The following is a 19,742-nucleotide window of genomic DNA, read 5'->3' as shown; positions in this document are numbered from 1 at the left end:
TATCTGTTGTAAGAGGTTTCTCCAAAGACAGCACAGGCTAAGCCTGAAAAATGTAGCAGAAAGTTACAAGGTCATTTGCTAGGTAATGACCATTTCACCTATTTTCCAGCATATATATTTCTGTTGAGATCCTCCCCAGCTACGAACCATTAGAACTGCCACCATGATTTGTAGATTTCACTGCTAGACTTCTTACTTAGTCCAGGTCTTACTTTGTTCTTTCAATGCACTTTTGTTTGACTTGCTGCTTGAGTAGAAACATGAGTTCCTGCCATCTGTGCCTGTGTCCCATCCCTTTAACACGAGCAACTTAGACCTGTGCAAAGTGCCAGAGATTCTCCTTACTGTCTCCAAAGCTGGAACAGAAACTACAGTGCTGTGCGTCAACCAGGACTGTGCGTATGTGTCTTGTCTTAGCCCAGTCCCATCACGTCTCTGTGCCGTTGACTTGCTGTGAGTCACTTCTCAACAAGGGTGTGGTGTATTCTGCAATCCACTGTAGGGTTATGACTCAACATGAAATTGTAAAGCCACTTCAGCCCAGGCCAAAACAGGTCTTTAAAATATGTCTTTGCATGATTTAAAGATCACAAGTGGTAGAAGATCCACTACATTCCTTATTCTTGTGGACTTGGTAACACCACAGAAAAGTAAGATATCTTTTTCTAGAACAAGACAGAGTCCTTGGCTGCAATGCAAAATTAAAAACCACAGCAAGTCAATGCTGTTATAGAAATCTGAAGGGAGTGAGCAATATTCAGAGAGTATGGTTGTTAGAGATAGTCAGAAGAACAACTATCTCGTTTGAGACAAGCCAATCAACAGCACTCTGTCTTCTTATGAACTCCATATCCAAAGCATGTTCATCATTCTTGGACCAATCATTAGTCTTACTTGGCTGCTCTGTCTTAAGTCAGCAGTTTTTTCAAGGGAGAAAATTATTTTATCAAAATGAAAAGCATAGTGATGGTCTGGAAAACTTTCCAAGAATTTTCCTGTAGAGCCATGTTTTAAAACATTAATTGTATGGGCTCTAAACTTTACTTTTCCTATAATGACCAAAAAAGCCCAAACCAAAACAGAACAACAAAAAAACCCATTCTCTTTTTTTCTCTTTCAGCAAATTGAAAAAGTAACCTAACAAAACATACACATTTCTTTTAATGTAAAAGTAAACATGATGGACCAGCCCCAGAACAAGAGAGACTACAAGTACAAGCACAGTGAATGCTGACAGTCTTGGCACTTGAATGAGCACTTTTGTTGAGGTAAATGGAGCAATTCACTTACTCTGTTACTCACCTGTGTCTGTCCAGGACAGGAAACTCGGTTCAGAAATGGCCTCAGGGCATCAGACCCTTCTTGTTATCTACTAGGTGCCTCAAACCATGGAATACTGCTTCTTCCTAAATTAAGCATGCAAATCTTTACTTACAGTTGAATAGAAAAGAGAAGGAGTACTTAAAATCTTGATGTAAATCACCAAAATGACTTGCTCTACCCCTAACTCAAGAGTAAACCTCTGTATGTAATGACAGAAAGATACAGGCTAAAAGACTGGGCCCATAACATTAGTTATACAGCACACACTGTAAAAAGAACTACGGGGTGACCCTAGAGAGTAGTTACTTGAAAATTGTAAGACAGAACTCAAAAAACCTCCCTAATACGCACAAAGTCAGAATTAGTAGGGGATGTATTTTGAGCTTGGGTGATGCTTTTTTACACAAGAGGATGTGAAGTAAAGAGGATGTGCAGTAATGTCTTCAGGTAGCAGAGTATCAAAAAGTGTTTGGAGACAGTTTACGAAAAGAAATATATATATAGCTGATTGTATTTAGTGTGTTATATAGTGTTCTTTGCTGTAACAGCTGAATATTTGAGAGAGAGGAACATGAAGACTAATTACTTTCTCAGATTCCTGGTATCAAAAAATCTCTTGTGGCAAGGAAACAGCAGTACATCTCCTGATCTCCAGACAGCATGGTAGCAGCTGAATCATCCAGTCCCTCTGTCCTCTTGTTTGGTATGCATCATGAAAAAAAAAAAATCATCTCCTCTTCTCCCTTTCCCTCTACAGATACATATACTGACATTTTGAGGGCTTTTTTGGAAAACCAACTGGCTTTGCATAAAGATGTCAAATAATGGTAGCAGAGATGACAGTTATATTAATATAGAATTACTATTCACATCCACATCAAATACAGCTCTAGGTGTAATATCTTTATCTATTAGTTTCATATAAATTTCCTTCCTAAAGCTCGGGCATTTATAATGACTCATAACAGAAGTACATCAAATCTTTTCCTGAAGGAAATCTTACTGAAATGGAACTGTGGACTGACATTTGTCAGAATGCATTTACTTAACATATGAAATCTTGTCATGGCAAAAGTCATTACATTTTTTTTTTTTTTAGTGAAATGTTAAGACCTCCTGCTGGCCATGCAACCATGGTTCACAGAAGCTTACAGTTGGCTAAAAAATATAAGAAAACTTTATCACTGGGTTAATGACAGTTAATAATAATTTAATGTAACAATCCTGTTTATAAGCATTTTTAGGGATAAACCTATAATTTTGCTAGCCTACATTCCAGGTTCTCAGCTCAAAAACAGTGCTTAAGATGCACATTGGATCATTTGAATCTGATAATTTTCACAATTACACTGAATTTATGCTGTATTTTGAAGTCAAATATAGGAGCACTCTATTAGTTCCTGCATATGAGGAAGTGTAATTTTCAGATCAAGTTTTTATATAAGCTACCTTTTAAGAATTCTTTTATGGTTTCAAGATGCAATGCTAGCTCTAAAATCCAAATGAGGTTCAAATTTGTAACTGATCAAATTTTATTAATTTCACTGGCACTGCAGCTACAAGTCTTTTGATCTTAAATCATTTGATTTCATGCTGTTTGAAACTGCAACACATAACAATGATCAGATTCTCAATGCAGCTTCCCACAGAGCACTGTTAATGGTCTCACCTAATGACCTAATAGCCTAGGAGGAATTTCTGTCATGATGTATAAGGTCAAACCGTATGCTGATTTCAAATAGTAGACAAATATCTACCAGAAAGGTACTATGAGAACATCAAATTAATTTATGCTTTCAAACACACCATATGGTTTGGTTACAAATGATGTGCCAGTTTTCTTCTTCATCTAACACCTAAGTTTTATAAGTCTTCATTCATTTTTCATCTACCAAATTAATTGTAATTTTGAATCCCAAACTTCTGGGATAAGTCTTACTCTTTTTTATTTTTCCTCAAGAAAATTTTGTCCAATCATCTCTGATGTGATGGAGAAGCTTAGATTTAAAAAACACAGTTAAGAAAATTAAGTACAACCATCTTCTTGTTTGGTTCATTGTTATCCTACATAATTGCCTTACAGGTATATAAAACTTGCTTCTCAAGGCATTGTGACATCATATTTTGAAGCAAATATTATTTGTTCTCTGTCACACAAATAGCAGAAATTAATCTCACTTTGCTTGTGTTTACCAAAGGAAGCACAAAAGCTGTCTTGCAGACAGACAAGTGTTTTCTTTGTGAACTGTTACAGAAACTTCCCAATGCAGTTCCTCTGAATCCAAGTCTTCCTTACATAAGTTTAGACCAGCTTCAACTTCCTTCCGCTATTAGGAACCAGCACATTAATCCATTTTAAAAAGTTCATTTCCGTTTTGAATTTAATGGAAACCTATACAATAATATTAGATGACATGAAAGTGTGCTTCTGGAGGTCTGCAAATTTGGCAGAAACAATGAGGGAGGTGGGGCTGATGATTCCACAATTTATATATGTATTTCTGCTCTAAAAACCATAAATAACTGTAATTACAGTGCTAACAGGAAAAAGAGATGGGAGGGGTAGCTTTATTTTTTCTTTAGACAATTAGTTGCATCATAGACTAAGCAAAGTAAGTCAGCATAGGAGAGGAATTTCCCAGCTCCATAAACAAGGTATGCATGTCCATCAGAGGGAAAAGTACATGTGGGCATAGCTACACAATGTGGGATAGAGTACAGAAGAAATACTACCTGTCTTCCTCAGGAGCACATTCAGGACAGGTGGGGTCTTAAAATGGAAATAAAAAACAGAATGGGGACTTAATCTCAGTTATTTCACAGAGCCATATAGCTGGAGCTGTAAAAAGACAGTTGACAGAAGTCCTCTGGGTGGAGGAAAACTGGAGAAACGGTCTCTAAAATGGAGGCAACTGATCATTAGGTCAACCAGTGGGTCAGTTCTGTCTAGTACTAGGGAGACATGCAAAGCCAAAGACTCCAGCCAGCCAACTTTTCCTCCTTCCTACTATTGAATTATTTCACTTGCCAGGGGAAGCAAAGGAGAAAAGAGATCTGATGGGAAAATGTAGTGAGAGGTGAGAGCCTAACCTCTTGTTTTTCCTTAAAAGAGTAGGTTGTGACCTTTCATGCTCTAATCCTTCAGAGGACCTCTCTTTACCTCAGCTGGCATTTTCTTCTGAAAGGTGCACTGCCTATGATGCACACTGTTTAAAATGACTGGTGTTGCACTAGGATGTACATCAGCCATGGAAAACTGTTTATTTGCAGGTGCTAGCAAAGTAGGATTGCTGTGAACTGTGTAGAGAGCAATTAACAACCTCCCTCAAAAGTCAGTGGGCATTTAAAAATCATTGGGTAAAGTATAGTGGCTAAGATTTTGAGTGGGAGTTAAAAGATCCCTAACTTTTGGTCGGGCTTTTAAATTGTATTACCTGTGCGTAAATCTTACCTTGGTATTCATCTCACCAGATTTTAGCTACCTGAAAGTAAGGTGTCTACTTTAAGTTAGTTACTTGACTAACTCTCTGCATGTATACATAGTTATGTCTCTATAGTAAAGAAGAGAGATAAAGACCTCACCTTCCAAAAAGCACCACTATAGGGAGAGCTTCAATAAGTAGGTCAGAGATGACAACTGACTTTTAGACAGCTAAAGACACATGGAACAAATAATAGTTCTTCAGTCACAGCTGTAGGCTAAGAGACATAGAAACTACAGTACCAAGGCTGTATTGTTGAACCCATTCTACCAATTAACCAAAAGTTCTCTAAGCAAACACACAAATTATCCGCAATACCAAATAGTCATCAATAAAGACTTGGTACGTCAGCTAATTGTTTACTACAGATCAGAATTTTTCCATCACAGAGGCAAACAGGCAATAGAAAGACTAGTATCTCACACCAGAAGAAACACAGTCATTTTTTCATTCACTTACTTTCTAAGGAATACACATCCTTCATTTCGTTACTGGGAAACAGAGTTCATATGTGTTCCCAAGCTAAAAACTGACTGTGCAGGCTATTTTTCTCACAGGTCAGATGTGAGGAAACAGAGCCATTTCACTTCCTTCAAATTCTCTATATAAAGAGAAAAGGAAAATGGGACCAGACCTATTGTTCTTACAGTTTCCTGCCTCCTTTTTCACTATGCCTCATTTGAAAAAGCAAGGGTCTGCCACTTTGAGTGCATCATCTCTATTTATTGTATTTGTATATCTAATAATACATAAATGGCTCTTGTAGTACACAGAAAATATCGAAAGAGCCTTTATTGATAAAAAGGTTGTACGTCAAAGGTAGCTGCTGCCTCTGTTTTTCTTTCATATAAAATATAGTAGCTCTTCATTCAAAGTGTTCTCTCTCTTCCAAGAGAATAAGATCAAACCATACAAATAAATAACCTGTCCACAAGACCTCAATAAACTATTTTTGGGTTTATTTTTTTCAGCTGTTTTTCCTACATCTTCGGTCCTTCAAATGGATGGAGTATGATGATCAAATACAAGCAAGAGAAAGGTTTGAGTTATGAAGTCCGTTTGACCTAGTCTTGGCTACCCTAGTCCCAGGCTTTTTGCCAGCGTCGCAACAATTCCCATTGGAATGAACTGGGAAGCGGTACAAGAAGTTTCTGCTGTCTTTCAGTGACAAACTGTAACTGGAGATCTGGGGAGGCAAGCATGAGCACAGTGTGTGCTCCCAGCAGGCCCTGCTTTGCTCTCTGGTGCTATTTCTCTCTGTACAAGACCCTCTCCAAAGGAATTGCAGGGATTGTGCCTGAGGCTTGTCCTCTCTCAGCCTCTCAGTCATTTGTAAGATGCCTATGAAAACAAACACTACGCAGACATCTCCCTAAGCTGGCCAAGAAGAAACCTACTGGTACATCTCTCTGGGTCAGGAGAGGAAGAAGGGGATGAGACAGCCTGCTACTTTCTAGCACCTGTTCGAGCTAGATCTGAGCTGTCACCTTAGCCAGGTAACAGCAGTGCTTGGACTCCAGCAAAGAATCAGCATTGCCTTTCATCACAACTGCTGTTTGATCTGTCTGCAGCTACAGAAGAGATACCCATTTGGGACACAGCCTTTCCATCAGAGCGGTGACTATATATTCTAATCCCTTCCCAATGAAATTATTTTCTCTATAAGAGAGCCACACTGCTCTTAGCCTGAAAGAAAAAGCACATGGGAAGAGCAATGATGCAAAGAGCTGCTTTTCTTCACCTTTTATTTCACCTTCCAGTAAAAGAGAGATACGTGCATCATGCAGTCGGAGTATTCTCTAAGCCTCTGTCACAGACACAAAATGGCAAAGGACTTTGGTGGGACGCACACAGAGGGGCACACACAAGTTAATGGTTACATGACAAAATGTGTGGATAGCAAAAGATGCAATTGCTTCTCTACACACATAAATTCATTCCATCCTGCCAGTTTCTGATACGCTCGTTTTATAATTAATTTAAAGAACTGTATGATCTGAACCTTTTTCTAGAAGGAACAGGGAGAAATAAAGTACTTGGCAATGATTCCACTTAAAGGCAGAAAGCTGTAGCACTGTGTAGGCTTAGCCCTAATTCTACCAAATATACCTCCTCTAAAATGACTGGAACAGAACATGATGTTTCAAAAATTAAGAAATGTAATTTCTTTAGAACATTTGACTGTGTGTTAATTAAGTATATTTCCACTCTGCTCAAATAAGAGGTTTAGTTCAAATAACATTTATTGATTTTACATTACAGGACCGTCATTAGCATTTGCTAACTGAGTCAAGTTTAGCAGGAAGTTATGATGGTAAGAGCTTTGCTTCAGGAATTATTTATATACTAACAGGAAAACTACATCTTTCTTCTCTGACACCTTGAGTCTCTTAATGCAAACAGAAGAAGTTCCAGTTCTGTGTATGTTGTATATGTCTTACTGTTGAACTCAGAAAAATGGGGTTTCTGTGAATAAGAATGGAAATGCCATGAGAATGCTGCTGTATTTCAAAACCAATTTCTGCTCCCAAGTACACTAATGTAAATGCAGAGTTGTACTCCTCAATGTGATGGAATTATTCTAGCTTCTACAACAACAGATGTAAGCTGAGGACATGGATGTGAGGTCCATGACTTCAAGGTAAGCGGGGGTTTGGCTACAGGGGTCAGGGCCAGCTGCAAGCCGGCTGCCGGAGGGGCAGCCACAGCCAGGGTCCACCTCACCCCATGGGAGCTGCCTTCAGCTGAAGCTCTGCCGTAGGGCCCAGCCAGAGCTGCAGCCCCACCGCACCGCAGCCCCGCCTGCCCCTGCCCATGGGCCGCTGGTCCAGACCTGCCAGCCCTGCCCTGTGCCCTTGCAGGGGGTGACGGGATGGGAGTTTAGTTGGCAAAGTGACATCATGCTCAGCTCTTGGCTTCCCTTGCTAACCTCTGATGATAAGTGTGGATAAAGAGATGTAATTGGAAATAGATCTTAAAAATAAGTCGAGATGTTTGGAAAAAAAAAAAAAGAAAAAGATAAGGCACAACAGGAAAAAATAACATAAAAATTAAAAGTGTGAAGAAATGAGAGTCTGTAAAACATAGTAAAGCAAGGCTATACATAGAGAGAGGCCTTTAATTATTAGACTCCTTATAGCCACCACTGATGGAGCGTACAGCGTTCTTAATATCCCTCCTATACCTGACTCAAACATCAGAGAAATGTCATTGTAACAGTGTTGTTTTTAACAAAAGCAGCAGATTTGAAAGCATGTTGGGGTGTTTTTGATGTAGAGGACTTCGAGAACAAGAAATAAACTAGATTATTGCTATCTTAAAGACACAGAGGGAGTTTTGCATTTTATTTATCTTCACATATCAAGAGCAACCTACATCACCATGGAGAAAAAGGAAGCAATTAAAACCCTTAGGAAACTGATCTTAACGAAAAACAGCTAAAAGAACAGGCTGAGTCAAATTCTGACCAAGAGCCAGAATTACCCCAGTGAAATAACAAACTGGAGAATCCGGAATAGACAAGGTGCCAAAACACAAGGAAAAGGTGAGTTGGAGTACAAATCACAAGACTGTCAATATTGTGGAGGATTGTATTGCTAATGTGAGGAAGAAATATGTAGAAATAAAGGTTAAAGGAGGAAATTAAAATCCTTGAGTAACTGATTATAACTTAAAACTGTTAAGGAAAAAAATAGTATGATGGAAACTAAAATCTAAGTGAAATGGAAAAGGAGATATATATCTATACACACAGATAAAAGCAGAGAATAGGAAAGGGAAGGAGGGGTGAGAATGTGTGTCATATGGGAAAGAGAGATGTGAAATCTTGCTTTCAGCACTTCTTCCCACATCATAACCAATTTCTGACAAATTCAGTAGTCTGCCAGAAATTTCCTGAAGTGGCCATTAACGACCCTCCCAGATGGAGATCATTATTCAATGGACTAATGATCCATGAGGAAGGGATAACATCCTCTTCCATCAGCAAGTTACAGTGCACTTCCACATTCAGGGAGCAAGAGGAAAGTGTAAGAAGCACAAGAACAATGAGAACTGCTCGAGAATCCAGGGAGATGGAAGCCAAGTAAATAAAGGTAGTGAAGGAGGTATAAAATTTTAGAGCTTCAAAACAAAGATATATATTGAGTGCCTACAAAGGTAACACAAATAACTAAGAAAAAGTAATTTGAATATAACCTTCTCATACTTCAAGGCAGTTGTTATCAATATATAAATAACTTTATAAAGAATAATACGTATGTTAGTGCCAAAAAGTACAAAGAAAAGTTAAACTATCTTACTCCTCCTCACTCCACAAAATTATAGAGAATATATTTATAAAGGAGGATGTAGACACTGTCATAAATAATCTGTAAATAAATACGGCAGCAAGACCAGATGGCTTTATAGTTAAATGCTGAAAAGCTCTAAAAGGAGTTTTAATTTCTATAAGAAGAGATTTATTTGATAGTACCATGCAAGCAGGAGACATCCTCTCCTTTTGGAAGAAACAAGGATAGTTTTAAAATCCAAAGAGAGGTGGGATTTGACCAGCTGCTCGGGATTTTGAGGTCCTGAGGTAAATATGAAAAGTCACTCTCCTTTCAGTTCATTCTATAAAGGAATTCCTCCCTGGAACCTACCAAACATGTACAGCTGTGCTGGGGTGAGGGTAGCTGTACCCCACCTTTTGAGATGCAGAGATGAAATCACATGTAGCAATCTGCCAAAATCATAAAGGATTAAAGGTTTCTCATTTCCAGTATCTTCTACTTCGATTTTTTTTTTTATCAAAGACGTTTTCCTTTAGAGGCTTTCATTTTACTGCTTACTCCTTTCAATCAATTGACGTATTTGGATGAAAGAGGAAAGGGGGCAATTTTAAAAATATGTGTGGCTTTTACAAGGACCATGATAGATATATACAAATTAAAAGCTTAAAGGAGACGGGGTAAAACTGAGCAGGCACAATGGTGAATGACATGGGGAAGGTATTATTAATTCTCCATTGAGGGAATTTACACAGAGAAATATTACTAAATACTCCACAGATAGCACATGTCTCCAGCCAGGATCCCATGCATATTTCCGTGGTGACACAACATGCCAGGGAGGCTGCTGCGAAAGAAGTTGTTATTTCTCCCTACGGGACGTGCCTGCACAGAGGTGCAGGAGGGACCAGAATGACCACATTGTGGTGAGTAACAACATCGCTTTAGATCCACTGTTTGCTTGCTGAACACTCCTTGCAAAGGCACTCTTCTTTTACAGAAGGAGAAAAAACGATACCTCCCTCGTTGTTACTGTCTGCTACGTGGCTCTGTGTGCAAAGGAGTTTTTCATCCACCATGGAAAATCTCATAGCCTTACATGTGGGATGACCTATTGATGGAGAAACAATCCCAGAGGGACTGGTAGAAAAGAGATTAGGTTCTTTGAAGCATGGATGCTGTTTCGTAGAAGGTAAAATCAGCAGCAGGTGAAACCTGGCCATATGACAAAACTGCAAGAATATAAACATCAAGGTTGGAAAGAGGTTGTAAACTGTAACACACAGAACATACATGTAAGTGTTAACACCATTCTCAAAATATTCTTCTGTCTGGGAATAAAGTACCTTACTGCCAAAGGTATCTTCTTTTTGGAAAAGATCAAGCAGTAACAATAAACCAGCTCTGAAGACTGAGACAGCAGGTTTTTTTAAACATCTCCCATTCATTTCTAGCCTTAATCTACTTGTCTTTCCACTAAAGAATCAGGATAGAACAAGTTCCCATAACTCCTGATGAGCTGCAAGCAAAGGAGTATATTGACAGGCATTGTAAAACCTGTTCCACAGCACTATGTATGCGGAAGAATTCAGAAAGGCAATGACAAATAACCCCGGGGCCATTTTTCTAAACTTGGGGAACCAAGTGCAAGACAGAAAGTGGACCCAAACACATACTTTATAAGGCTGAACATTATTTGAAGGTGTTTTAATAAATAAAAAATATTATCATATAACTTACTTTAACGCAAATAAGGTGGTACATGACACCCACTAACTATAATAAGAACTCAAAGATTCAGAGGCCCATCAAAAGCAGGTAGACCCTAGATATGGCACCCCCACAAGACTTGATGAAGACTAGACCCCGCATATCTGTATGAGTTATATTTATTTTTAGAAAGTAGTCTCAGCACATGTAACAACTAGTTTGAAGTTGTATGAAGTTCTGAAAGTATTCCTTTTCTAAAAAAAATAATGTTTTATTGATGGATAATTTGGCTATAGGAGTTGTTATGGGCAGCAAAATAACCTTGCACTTCCTTCCATCTGGGTCATTAGATTTGGCCTTCCTATGATGATGATAATTTTCTCTGACTTTGATCTCTTAAAGGGATGACTGCTTTGATATCAATATATGTCATCTAATAGCCGCTTCACAGAAAATAAAATACAGTAAAATTAGGCACCATGTGGAGAATGGCTTAACTCTTAGCTATTCAGAGCTGTGAATTCTAAGATGATACATTAAGAAAATAGATTAAAAGTTATGATACCTAAAAAGCCAAGAAAAGTTCCTCTTCTTGCTCTGTTTAAATCGTAATTCAAGGAAGTTAAATCAAGCTTTTCATGTACCAAAGGCCGAATCTGCTATATCGTAAACGTGTCACTAATGATACATTTTGGTGGGTATTTTGCCATAAACCTTATTCTTTGTATATCTACTATAAGCTCCGGGAAATGCTGCAGTACAGATCTTTCCAAACACGAAAACCTCCTAAAAAGAGAAATATGGTTTCATTGTTTGGGTCAGTTGCACTTAAAAGTGCAAATACACAGAAGTCAATATATTTTACAAACATGCAGGAATACTGTTTTTCTCAGTTCACCCTGTAGCAAACAGCATATTCTCCAGCCAAACAAAACAAATCCTCATAAAGAATCCACTGAAAAGATTTTTTTTTAATCTCAGTAGATGCTAAGTCTAGCTTGATGGGAGTAAGTACTGTTCTGAGCAGCAGATCTCTCCTCGTCCTGGAAGTTCGAAAGGGGCTGATGGGCAGGAAGGGAGACCCCACGGCCAAACACAGAAACTTTGTACTGAGTCTCTCTGGGGCAAAGGTGGTTTCCCCACATGTAGGTCTTGGGAATTAGAAATTTATCTGCTACATGTCATGCCATTCTTATTCTTTCTGTTCAGCCTTTTAACTAGCACAAAGCCAGAAGGTAAGTTTATGGTACAGGAGTTGGAAATGAGACTCAACAACCTATTTTCCAAAATAGCAACCTGAACAGCTTCAGAGCAGTGCTACACACAGTGAAAAGGCCGGCATATTCCCCCAAATCATTCAACTCTCCAGTAAGCACCGACATGATATTTTCACATGACACATCATGGTTTTAGTGAAATAAACAGCTATTAAACTTACTTCAGAATCGTTTGGCATCTGGACATGTGGGAATAGTCCACTCCAGAGAACCTCCTCCCTGTATTATTCTTTCTGTCTTGCACAAACTGTTGCAGCCAAGTGATCCCCATTAATGTCAAAACAGTGCTCTCACTGCAAAAATGCAAAGAATAAAATAGCAACTAAATTAAAGTAAGAGGTTCAGATCACTTTCAGACATAAAACTAAATTATCTTGACAACAAAAATATTTTGGGATCCTTACACTAAGTTATGAAGAACTTTATAGCTACAGATAGATACATACATTAATCTTTCCAACTCCAGTGCCTGAACTAGCATATAATCACTGAACGTGTAAGAAGCAAAGGCACTTGACCCCAATCATCTGCTAATAAGTGATTTTAAAACCTCTTCTACAAATAGCTCTGTATAATTAATAGAATTGCAGTATGCAATTTTGCTGTGGAGTAAAGGTTACATTAGTTTCACTTGCAGAGATACTGATGTGACAATAGCTCCAATTAAGAGACCTATGATGCTAAGTTGGCTTTATCTAGGTCTACAAAATCATAATAACTAGATACAATATATATAAAAGTTAATTATTTCTTCAATATAGCCTATTTTGAGGAATTTTAACTAACTGAGAAATGTGATCAATCTGTGTGATTTCATCATTAATATAATTTTGGGTGCAAAAGCTTGATAATGGTACATTTCTGGGAAGTTCCTTTTGTCTGTTATTTTAACTATAAGCTAACATATTAGTGGTTTTCAGGAACTTTAGTTAGCAGCAAAAGGATATACTATTTCAAATGGCAAGGAAGATGAATCTCTGCTTTAAGTCCAGAACATAACTATCTTAAGAGGCAAAAAGGATGAGGTGCTTAAGGGAAGTTGAGCAGTTGGCAACAGCAATCTGGAAAGAGAAAAACTGGAAGAGTTGTGAAGGAAGGTGAAGTGGGAAAAGGGAAGAAGGAAAAAATTAAAAATGAGAGGATTCCTCCGAGTATGAAGTACTGGGCTGCCACCTCAGCGGGACTTAAATCAGGTAGTAAAAAGGGTCTAGCAGGAGACCATGGCATTCTGTATAGGCCCTTTATTCCGTCAAGGATGTTAGACTCCCTCCAGAAGCCAAAGTAGCTTGGAGAGAACTAACTTTCTTAGTGTCCTGCAGCTCGAGCATAGATTGGTCCAGGGAAACACACAGTATCCAGGAAAACATATCCAAGAGTTGCAGAGCAAGAGCTCTGGCTGAATAAATAAGCAAGCTCTTGCCTTTTCTTTCTTGCAAGACTGATGTACTGTGTTACTATTCAGGTCACTTCTGTTTTTGCGTTGTGTTGTTGCTACGTAAGGTACGGACAGAGCGAAGACACAGCGCGCAGAGCAGGGCGGCCACTCACAGCAGGGCCCACGCAGCAGCACACGCAATGCTCCTCCAGTCACCAGGAGCACCCGTGCCGACGCCGAGAGCCCCGGGCAGGCAGGCTCAGCAGCCGCTCGGCGCCGCCTCAGCGCCGCCTCAGCGCCTCACGGGCCGGGCCGCCGCGCATCCCCGCGTCATCCTCTGAGGCGCTCCCCGGGGGCCTGTGCGGCGGGGGCTGCGCGCAGTCACGGCCAAGCCAGAGAGCGGGACACCAGCGGCGCTGTCTCAAGGAAAGCGCGGTTCCCCCGCGGGCAGCCGAGTGCCTGCGCACCGGCGCTGCAGGCCCGGCACCCCGCGGAGAGCTCAAGGAGCTCCTGAGGCGATAACGCAGCGCCTCGACCCGACCCAGGCTGCCTCCTCACACCGCCGCTCCCATAGGGGGCGCTGCCGCTCACGGCCGCACCGCACATCCGGGTTCCGGGAAAGGGGCGGTGCACCCGAGCCGCTATCACACCCCTTCCCTCGAGGGCGCCGTCGATGGCGTCGGCACCGTGACGCGAGGAGGGGGCGGGTCCGCAGGCGGCGGGGGACGCTGTTGGCCCTTTTCCCCGGTAACCCCGCCCCCCCTAGGCCTGGCGCTTCCGCCGCCGTTCGCGCGGAGGGGGCGGCTCCCCGCGGCGCTGGGCGCTCCTTCCCCCGCCTCCCTCTGCGGGGCGCGCGCTCGCCGCGCGGAGGGCGCAGGCGCGCAGGCAGGCGCGCAGGCGCGCCGCCGTGTGGGCGGGAAGGCGGGGCGGGTGGGCGGTTGGTGGGGGGAAGGTGTGAGCAGGCGCTCGTAGCCGCTCGCGCGCGGCGTCTCCGTCCCGCCGCCACCCCCGGGACGGGCCGCACCGCACCGGACCGGACCGGACCGGACCCGGCGGCGCGAGGCAGCCCCGCGCGCTCTCCGCCGCTCCCCCCGCCGGCCCGGCCGCCGCCGTTGGATGCGGGGCGGCGGCAGCAGCAGCAGCGCCGCGCGGAGCCGGGGCGTAAGATGGAGGGCCTGACGCTGAGCGAGGCGGAGCAGCGCTACTACTGCGACCTCTTCTCCTACTGCGACACCGAGAGCACCAAGAAGGTGGCGTCCAACGGGCGGGTCCTGGAGCTCTTCCGCGCCGCGCAGCTGCCCAACGACGTGGTCATGCAGGTAGCCGCTGCGGGCCCCCGGGGGGCGGCGGGCCCGGGCACCGCCCCGCCGTTAGTGCCCGCGGGGAGACAGCCGCGTCCCGTGCTGCCGCCCCTGCCCTCTGCCGCGCCCGGCTCGGCCCTCGCCCCCTTGCCCGCCCGGCAGCCCTGTGGCGGGGTCGTCCAGCCGGCGGTGGCGGGCCCGGGCGGGGAGGCCGGAGCGGGACCCGCCGGGAGGCTCGGGAGCTATTGTCCGAGCCAGCGCCGGCCACCTGAGCCTCGGCAAGCGGGGGAGGCTGAGCCTCTCCGGCGGGGGTGCAGCGGGGTGCTGCGCTGAGCATGCCTGTAGCAGGCCCCTGCGTGTGGACTTGTGGGGCCTCCGACTAGAAGACGAGGAAGGGGCTGTTGATAATGTCTGCTGGCGATGCCCAGCAACTGGTAAGAAAGTGTCTGGTTTGCTTCATGTCGGCAGAGGCCACCCAAAGGATGAGAATCCAAAGCGGTTTGGGGATGTGAGGGAGGTTGGTGATGAAGAGCAACACAGAAGGAGGTCTGGGTTTGTATTGTTGGATGCCACTGATGCCGATCCACTTCACTGAAGCCATGTAGTCCTTTCTGGACATCAGTTCCTGGCAGGTATTAACTTACCTGTCTGTAGTCATCAAAACATTTTTAACAATGAAAAATTCAGTATTAAGAATTATGTTGGACCTTACCTGCAGCATGTATGTGCACAGTTTTAGCACATACTTCCTTGTCTAGGCTACTTCTAAAAGGTGTAGCAATATTGCAGTGTTATGTACACAGAAAAGGGAAAGCCTGCTCTGATTAGTCTTGTGTAATTATTTGTGGAAAGTATTCCCCATGAACCATTCTTATGAACAGCTATTTGTAATAATTTGCTGCTTCTGCAGTTCTCTATCTCCTTGTTCAATGCTTTAAAGTTTATGTAGTGTTTTGAGCTGCTGTAGGTAAAACTAAAAAGCTGTGCTGCCTTTTGTGCAGTTTCATCCTCAGCCTAGTGAGATAAGCAGCCCTTTTAGCAAAGCATTGAAGTTACTGTAGCTGGAAATACAGTGTGCAAATTTCAGCATTCTGCAATTCAGTACCAGATTTCAGGAGAAATACTTATGCTTAACTAGGGTTGCTGTTGATATGTTTTGGCTTGTAAGAGCAACCTGGTTAGTTAAAATGAGTTTAAGATGCAAAAGAAGTGGAATAGAGCTGAATAAGAAACGCTTCTTACTGGTAAAACTAGTAATGTCATATTTGATGACTTGCGTGACTGGAGTTAATGGTAAGAGTTCGCATGCTCAGTAATACAAGCAAGATTTCTGAAGGGCCACCCACTGCTGCTTTTTGTGTGTGGCCAACTGATTTCAGAAAAATCATCCCGGGAAGGTCAATGTTTACATGTGTGCTGCATTTAAAAATCTATTTGCCATAAAACTTGTTTTGATCAAGTAGGCTAGTGCCAGAGATTTTGTTTTATGCAGGGATTTGGTGCAAGAACTTGGAAACACTTGGAAGTACTTGGAATTTTCAATACAAGTGGTCATAGATTATATCCCTGTCTGTTGCAGAGGAGGTCAGATATTTTCTTGCGAAGTAGATCGTATCTGAAGAAGAGAAGCTACTCAGGCATCATTCCATGGGTTCTAAATAAATTAACTCAAGAAGCAGACCTGGCTTATCACTGTAGTGATCTCAAGGAAAACCTTGTGCTTGAAACAGCAAACAAGATATTAGATTGCCTGAGGAATGGGACAGTAAATAGTACAAAGAAAGTAAAAATGTCCTTAGCAGTTTGACCCATTACATACCTTGTGCAATCCCTGTCTGTCACCTATGAAGCACCTTGTACTTGTGAAGGAGAGAATCTAACTGTCTTGTTATTTTATGTTCTTTTTGAAGTATGGCTGTACCTCAGGTTAACACAGGCAGGAATACGATGGATGGAGGTTCTTCCAAGGGAAATTGCATTTAATGTTTCAGAAACTGTGACTGTAACTAAAAGATCAAGATGATATAGCTTAAGAAATAAGGAAACCCTGTGAAGGAGAGGGAATTTTCTTTTGACCATGTGGTGCTGTGTTCTTCCCTGCTCATTTGAAGCACCTGGTGCTTGTGGGGAAAGGAATTTGATTTAGTTACTCCAATCTTATATAATCCTGGAATGCAAGTGTAGTGCTAATCACATGAATGCTAAGTACCTTCCTAGGTGTGCAAAACATAGTGCAAAATAACCACTCTTCAAACTCACGCGGACCAAGTAGTCCTGAGGAACTACCTCAGAGCTTTTCCTCTTCAGTAGTACAGGTCTGTAGATACCTTTGAATAATTCGGAATTGGTTATGTTGGAAATGAAAATGTGCAACAGTCGCATTTTCAGACCCATAAATTGTTTTACTTGCAAATCTATTGTTTAAAGGCTGGATATATATGCAACCTTTCCTGCAAAGAGTTGGGTTTATGTGACATACCTGTCTTGCAGCAGGGAAAGTTAATGCATGTGGCTAATTGTTCCTAATAATTGTCATTTCTGCCTCTAAAGGACACTGTCAGCTGCCTATTAAATCTGAATAAAAAAAGCAACAAAGCACTGGAAAAGAAAAGCTATATGTCCACTTACTACACATCTACAGAAGGACAGCCTTATTAGCAGAACAAGAATACCACACCAAAGGTGTTAGAACCCTGACGGCACTGTGAGAACACCAGCCTTTATTATCCCATATTTCTGCCTTTTTGTGCATATCCTTGAAATTCGTGTTAAGGTAGAAGATTTGCATAAAACAGTGAATAAAAGTATGTTGGCATAACAAGTCCAGCTACTTCACAACAGTTACATGAGTATTTTAATTTTTCTCAGGGTGTGGTTTCACATTGCAGCTGAACCAATCTAACAGCGAGTTGCCACTGCAGGAGGTGGTTCAGTCTTCCCCTTTCCCCCATCCATGTGCTCCTGCTGCTGCTTCTCCTTGCAAAGACACTAGTGCCTGCCTGATAGTGTTGTATGCTGACATTGGGGGCTATGCAGACAGAAAAATGACTTTTTTTGTTGTTGTTGATTTTAACTCTGTATCAGCTAACAGCGGGATTGAATGAATGTTGGTGCTGGCACAAGGAAGGAGATTGGAAAACCATTTGCTGATGGAGGGGAAGAGGAGAACTTTCCTCTTTCTAGAGCAATTGGGTATTTCAAGTGTGACCTAGCACTGGTTTCATGGTAACTTAAACCACTAGAAGCTGGAACTGCCTTAATGCTGATGCTGACATTCATTTGAACAGACACCGAGCTGGTTCAGGGAGCTTGTTCAGCCAAAAGTCGGGGCTTTTTGTCAAGTTATTTTTCACTTGACTCAGCTGCCTGAGCTCACAGCTTAGTCTCGTGTGCATCGGTGTTTGTATTATCAAGTAGTATGATACAACACAAATGATGCTGAGGAGCTGCCATCTACCATGTATATGTATTTCAGAAGTTTTGTATATTTATTTCAGAACTTTGATCAAGTTCTGGCCTGGTCCTGTAGACCAAATGTTGCCTGGGATTCATTAGGTGCACTCCTAGAGTGTATCTTCTAGGTTAGCTTCAGACAAAAGAAATCTAGTTGCCTGTTGTGGAATGGCTGCACAGTATGAACCGAGGCAATGAGGGTGATCAGAAACATCACAAGACAAGAAGCAAATCGGTTGTGTGTGTGATACTCATCTGAAATTAATGAGTCAAGGCATCTTGCTTTAAAGTGCAACATTACTATAAAACAACAAATATATGAGTATTTGCATGTACTTTCTCTAAAACGAATAAATTGTCATCTTCAGTGTTGGTGATGTCCAACAATGTTACATGTCTTCTAATTTAGTGTTAGAAAGTATTTGAAATGATGGATGCAATTATGCCCAGTTTCTTCAATTACAATATGCTTGTATTACCCCATTAAAAACCTAGCGTAAAGCCTATTTTTGTTATTGTTAGCCAACTTCAGGCTTGCTTGGTTTTTTTTCTCATTTCTAAGGAGTCTTTACAGACAGATTAGTTGTGATTGTTCTTGTGTTTTTGATGGAAAAAATACTGGCTCTGTTGTTTACATGAGCTCTCTGTCAGAGTTTGCTGCCTTTGCATCAAAAGTTGTAAGAAAGTGCATACCTATGATGCAGCTGCTTCATTGTGAAGTCCAGACTCTTATTGTAAAGCCTCATTAATCAGCTGCAATTTCTGTGGTGTGCAGAAAACAGCAAGGTGCAGGCATATGCTGTCTTCTCTTGTTCTTGGTGGGGTGATAGCTTTTGGCAGACCTAGGAAAAACATGGAACGGTAGTTTCACAGAACCACAGGATGGTTGGAGTTGAAAGGGCCCTCTGGAGGTCATCTACTCTAACCCACCTGCTCAAGCAGGTTCACCAGAGCAGATCGCACAGGAATGTGTCCAGGTGGGTTTTGAATGTCTCCAGAGAAGGAGACTCCACAACCTCTCTGGGCAGCCTGTTCCAGTGTTCTGTCACCCTCAAAGTAAAGAAGTTTTTCCTCATATGCAGGTGGAACCTCCTGTGTTTCAGTCTGTGCCTGTTGCCCCTCATCCTGTTGTTGGGCACCACTGAAAGGAGTCTGGTCCCATCCTCTTGACACCCACCCTTGAGATATTTATAAGCATTGATGAGATCCCCTCTCAGCCTTCTCTTCTCCAGGCTGAACAGACCCAGCTCTCTCAGTCTCTCCTCGTAAGAAAGGTGCTCTAGGCCCCTCATCATCTTCGTAGCCCACTGCTGGACTCCCTCTAGTAATTCCTTGTCATTCTTAAACTGGGGAGCCCAGCACTGGACACAGTACTCCAGCTGTGGCCTCACCCTCAGATGCCAGAGCTTGTACGTGGCATGTGATCAATTATAATTGGAATTATAAGACATAGGCAGAAAATGTCAAAGCAAAATTGCAGGTTCTTGATTTAAAATATTGGTATCTTTGTTGGAGAACAGATACAGAGAGAAAGGGATCTAAGAAAATAA

At 42.1% G+C, this 19,742-nt stretch overlaps 1 protein-coding gene across 8 annotated transcripts in view; it reads left to right on the top strand.

Annotated features, from left to right (window-relative positions):
* The first annotated feature begins 14,391 nt into the window (after nt 1-14,391).
* REPS1 (RALBP1 associated Eps domain containing 1) overlaps nt 14,392-19,742 on the top strand; it is a 73,692-nt gene continuing 68,341 nt past the window's right edge. For all 8 annotated transcript variants that reach the window (XM_065631997.1, XM_065631999.1, XM_065631996.1 and 5 more), the window contains exon 1: nt 14,392-14,757. In XM_065631997.1, coding sequence (XP_065488069.1) covers nt 14,605-14,757 — 153 coding nt within the window. In that variant the 5' untranslated portion in view covers nt 14,392-14,604. The remainder of the gene's footprint in view (nt 14,758-19,742) is intronic.

This window comes from Caloenas nicobarica, chromosome 3 (assembly GCF_036013445.1).
Source record: "Caloenas nicobarica isolate bCalNic1 chromosome 3, bCalNic1.hap1, whole genome shotgun sequence".
Taxonomy (NCBI): domain Eukaryota; kingdom Metazoa; phylum Chordata; class Aves; order Columbiformes; family Columbidae; genus Caloenas; species Caloenas nicobarica.
This window is presented reverse-complemented; position numbering and strand designations above follow the sequence as displayed.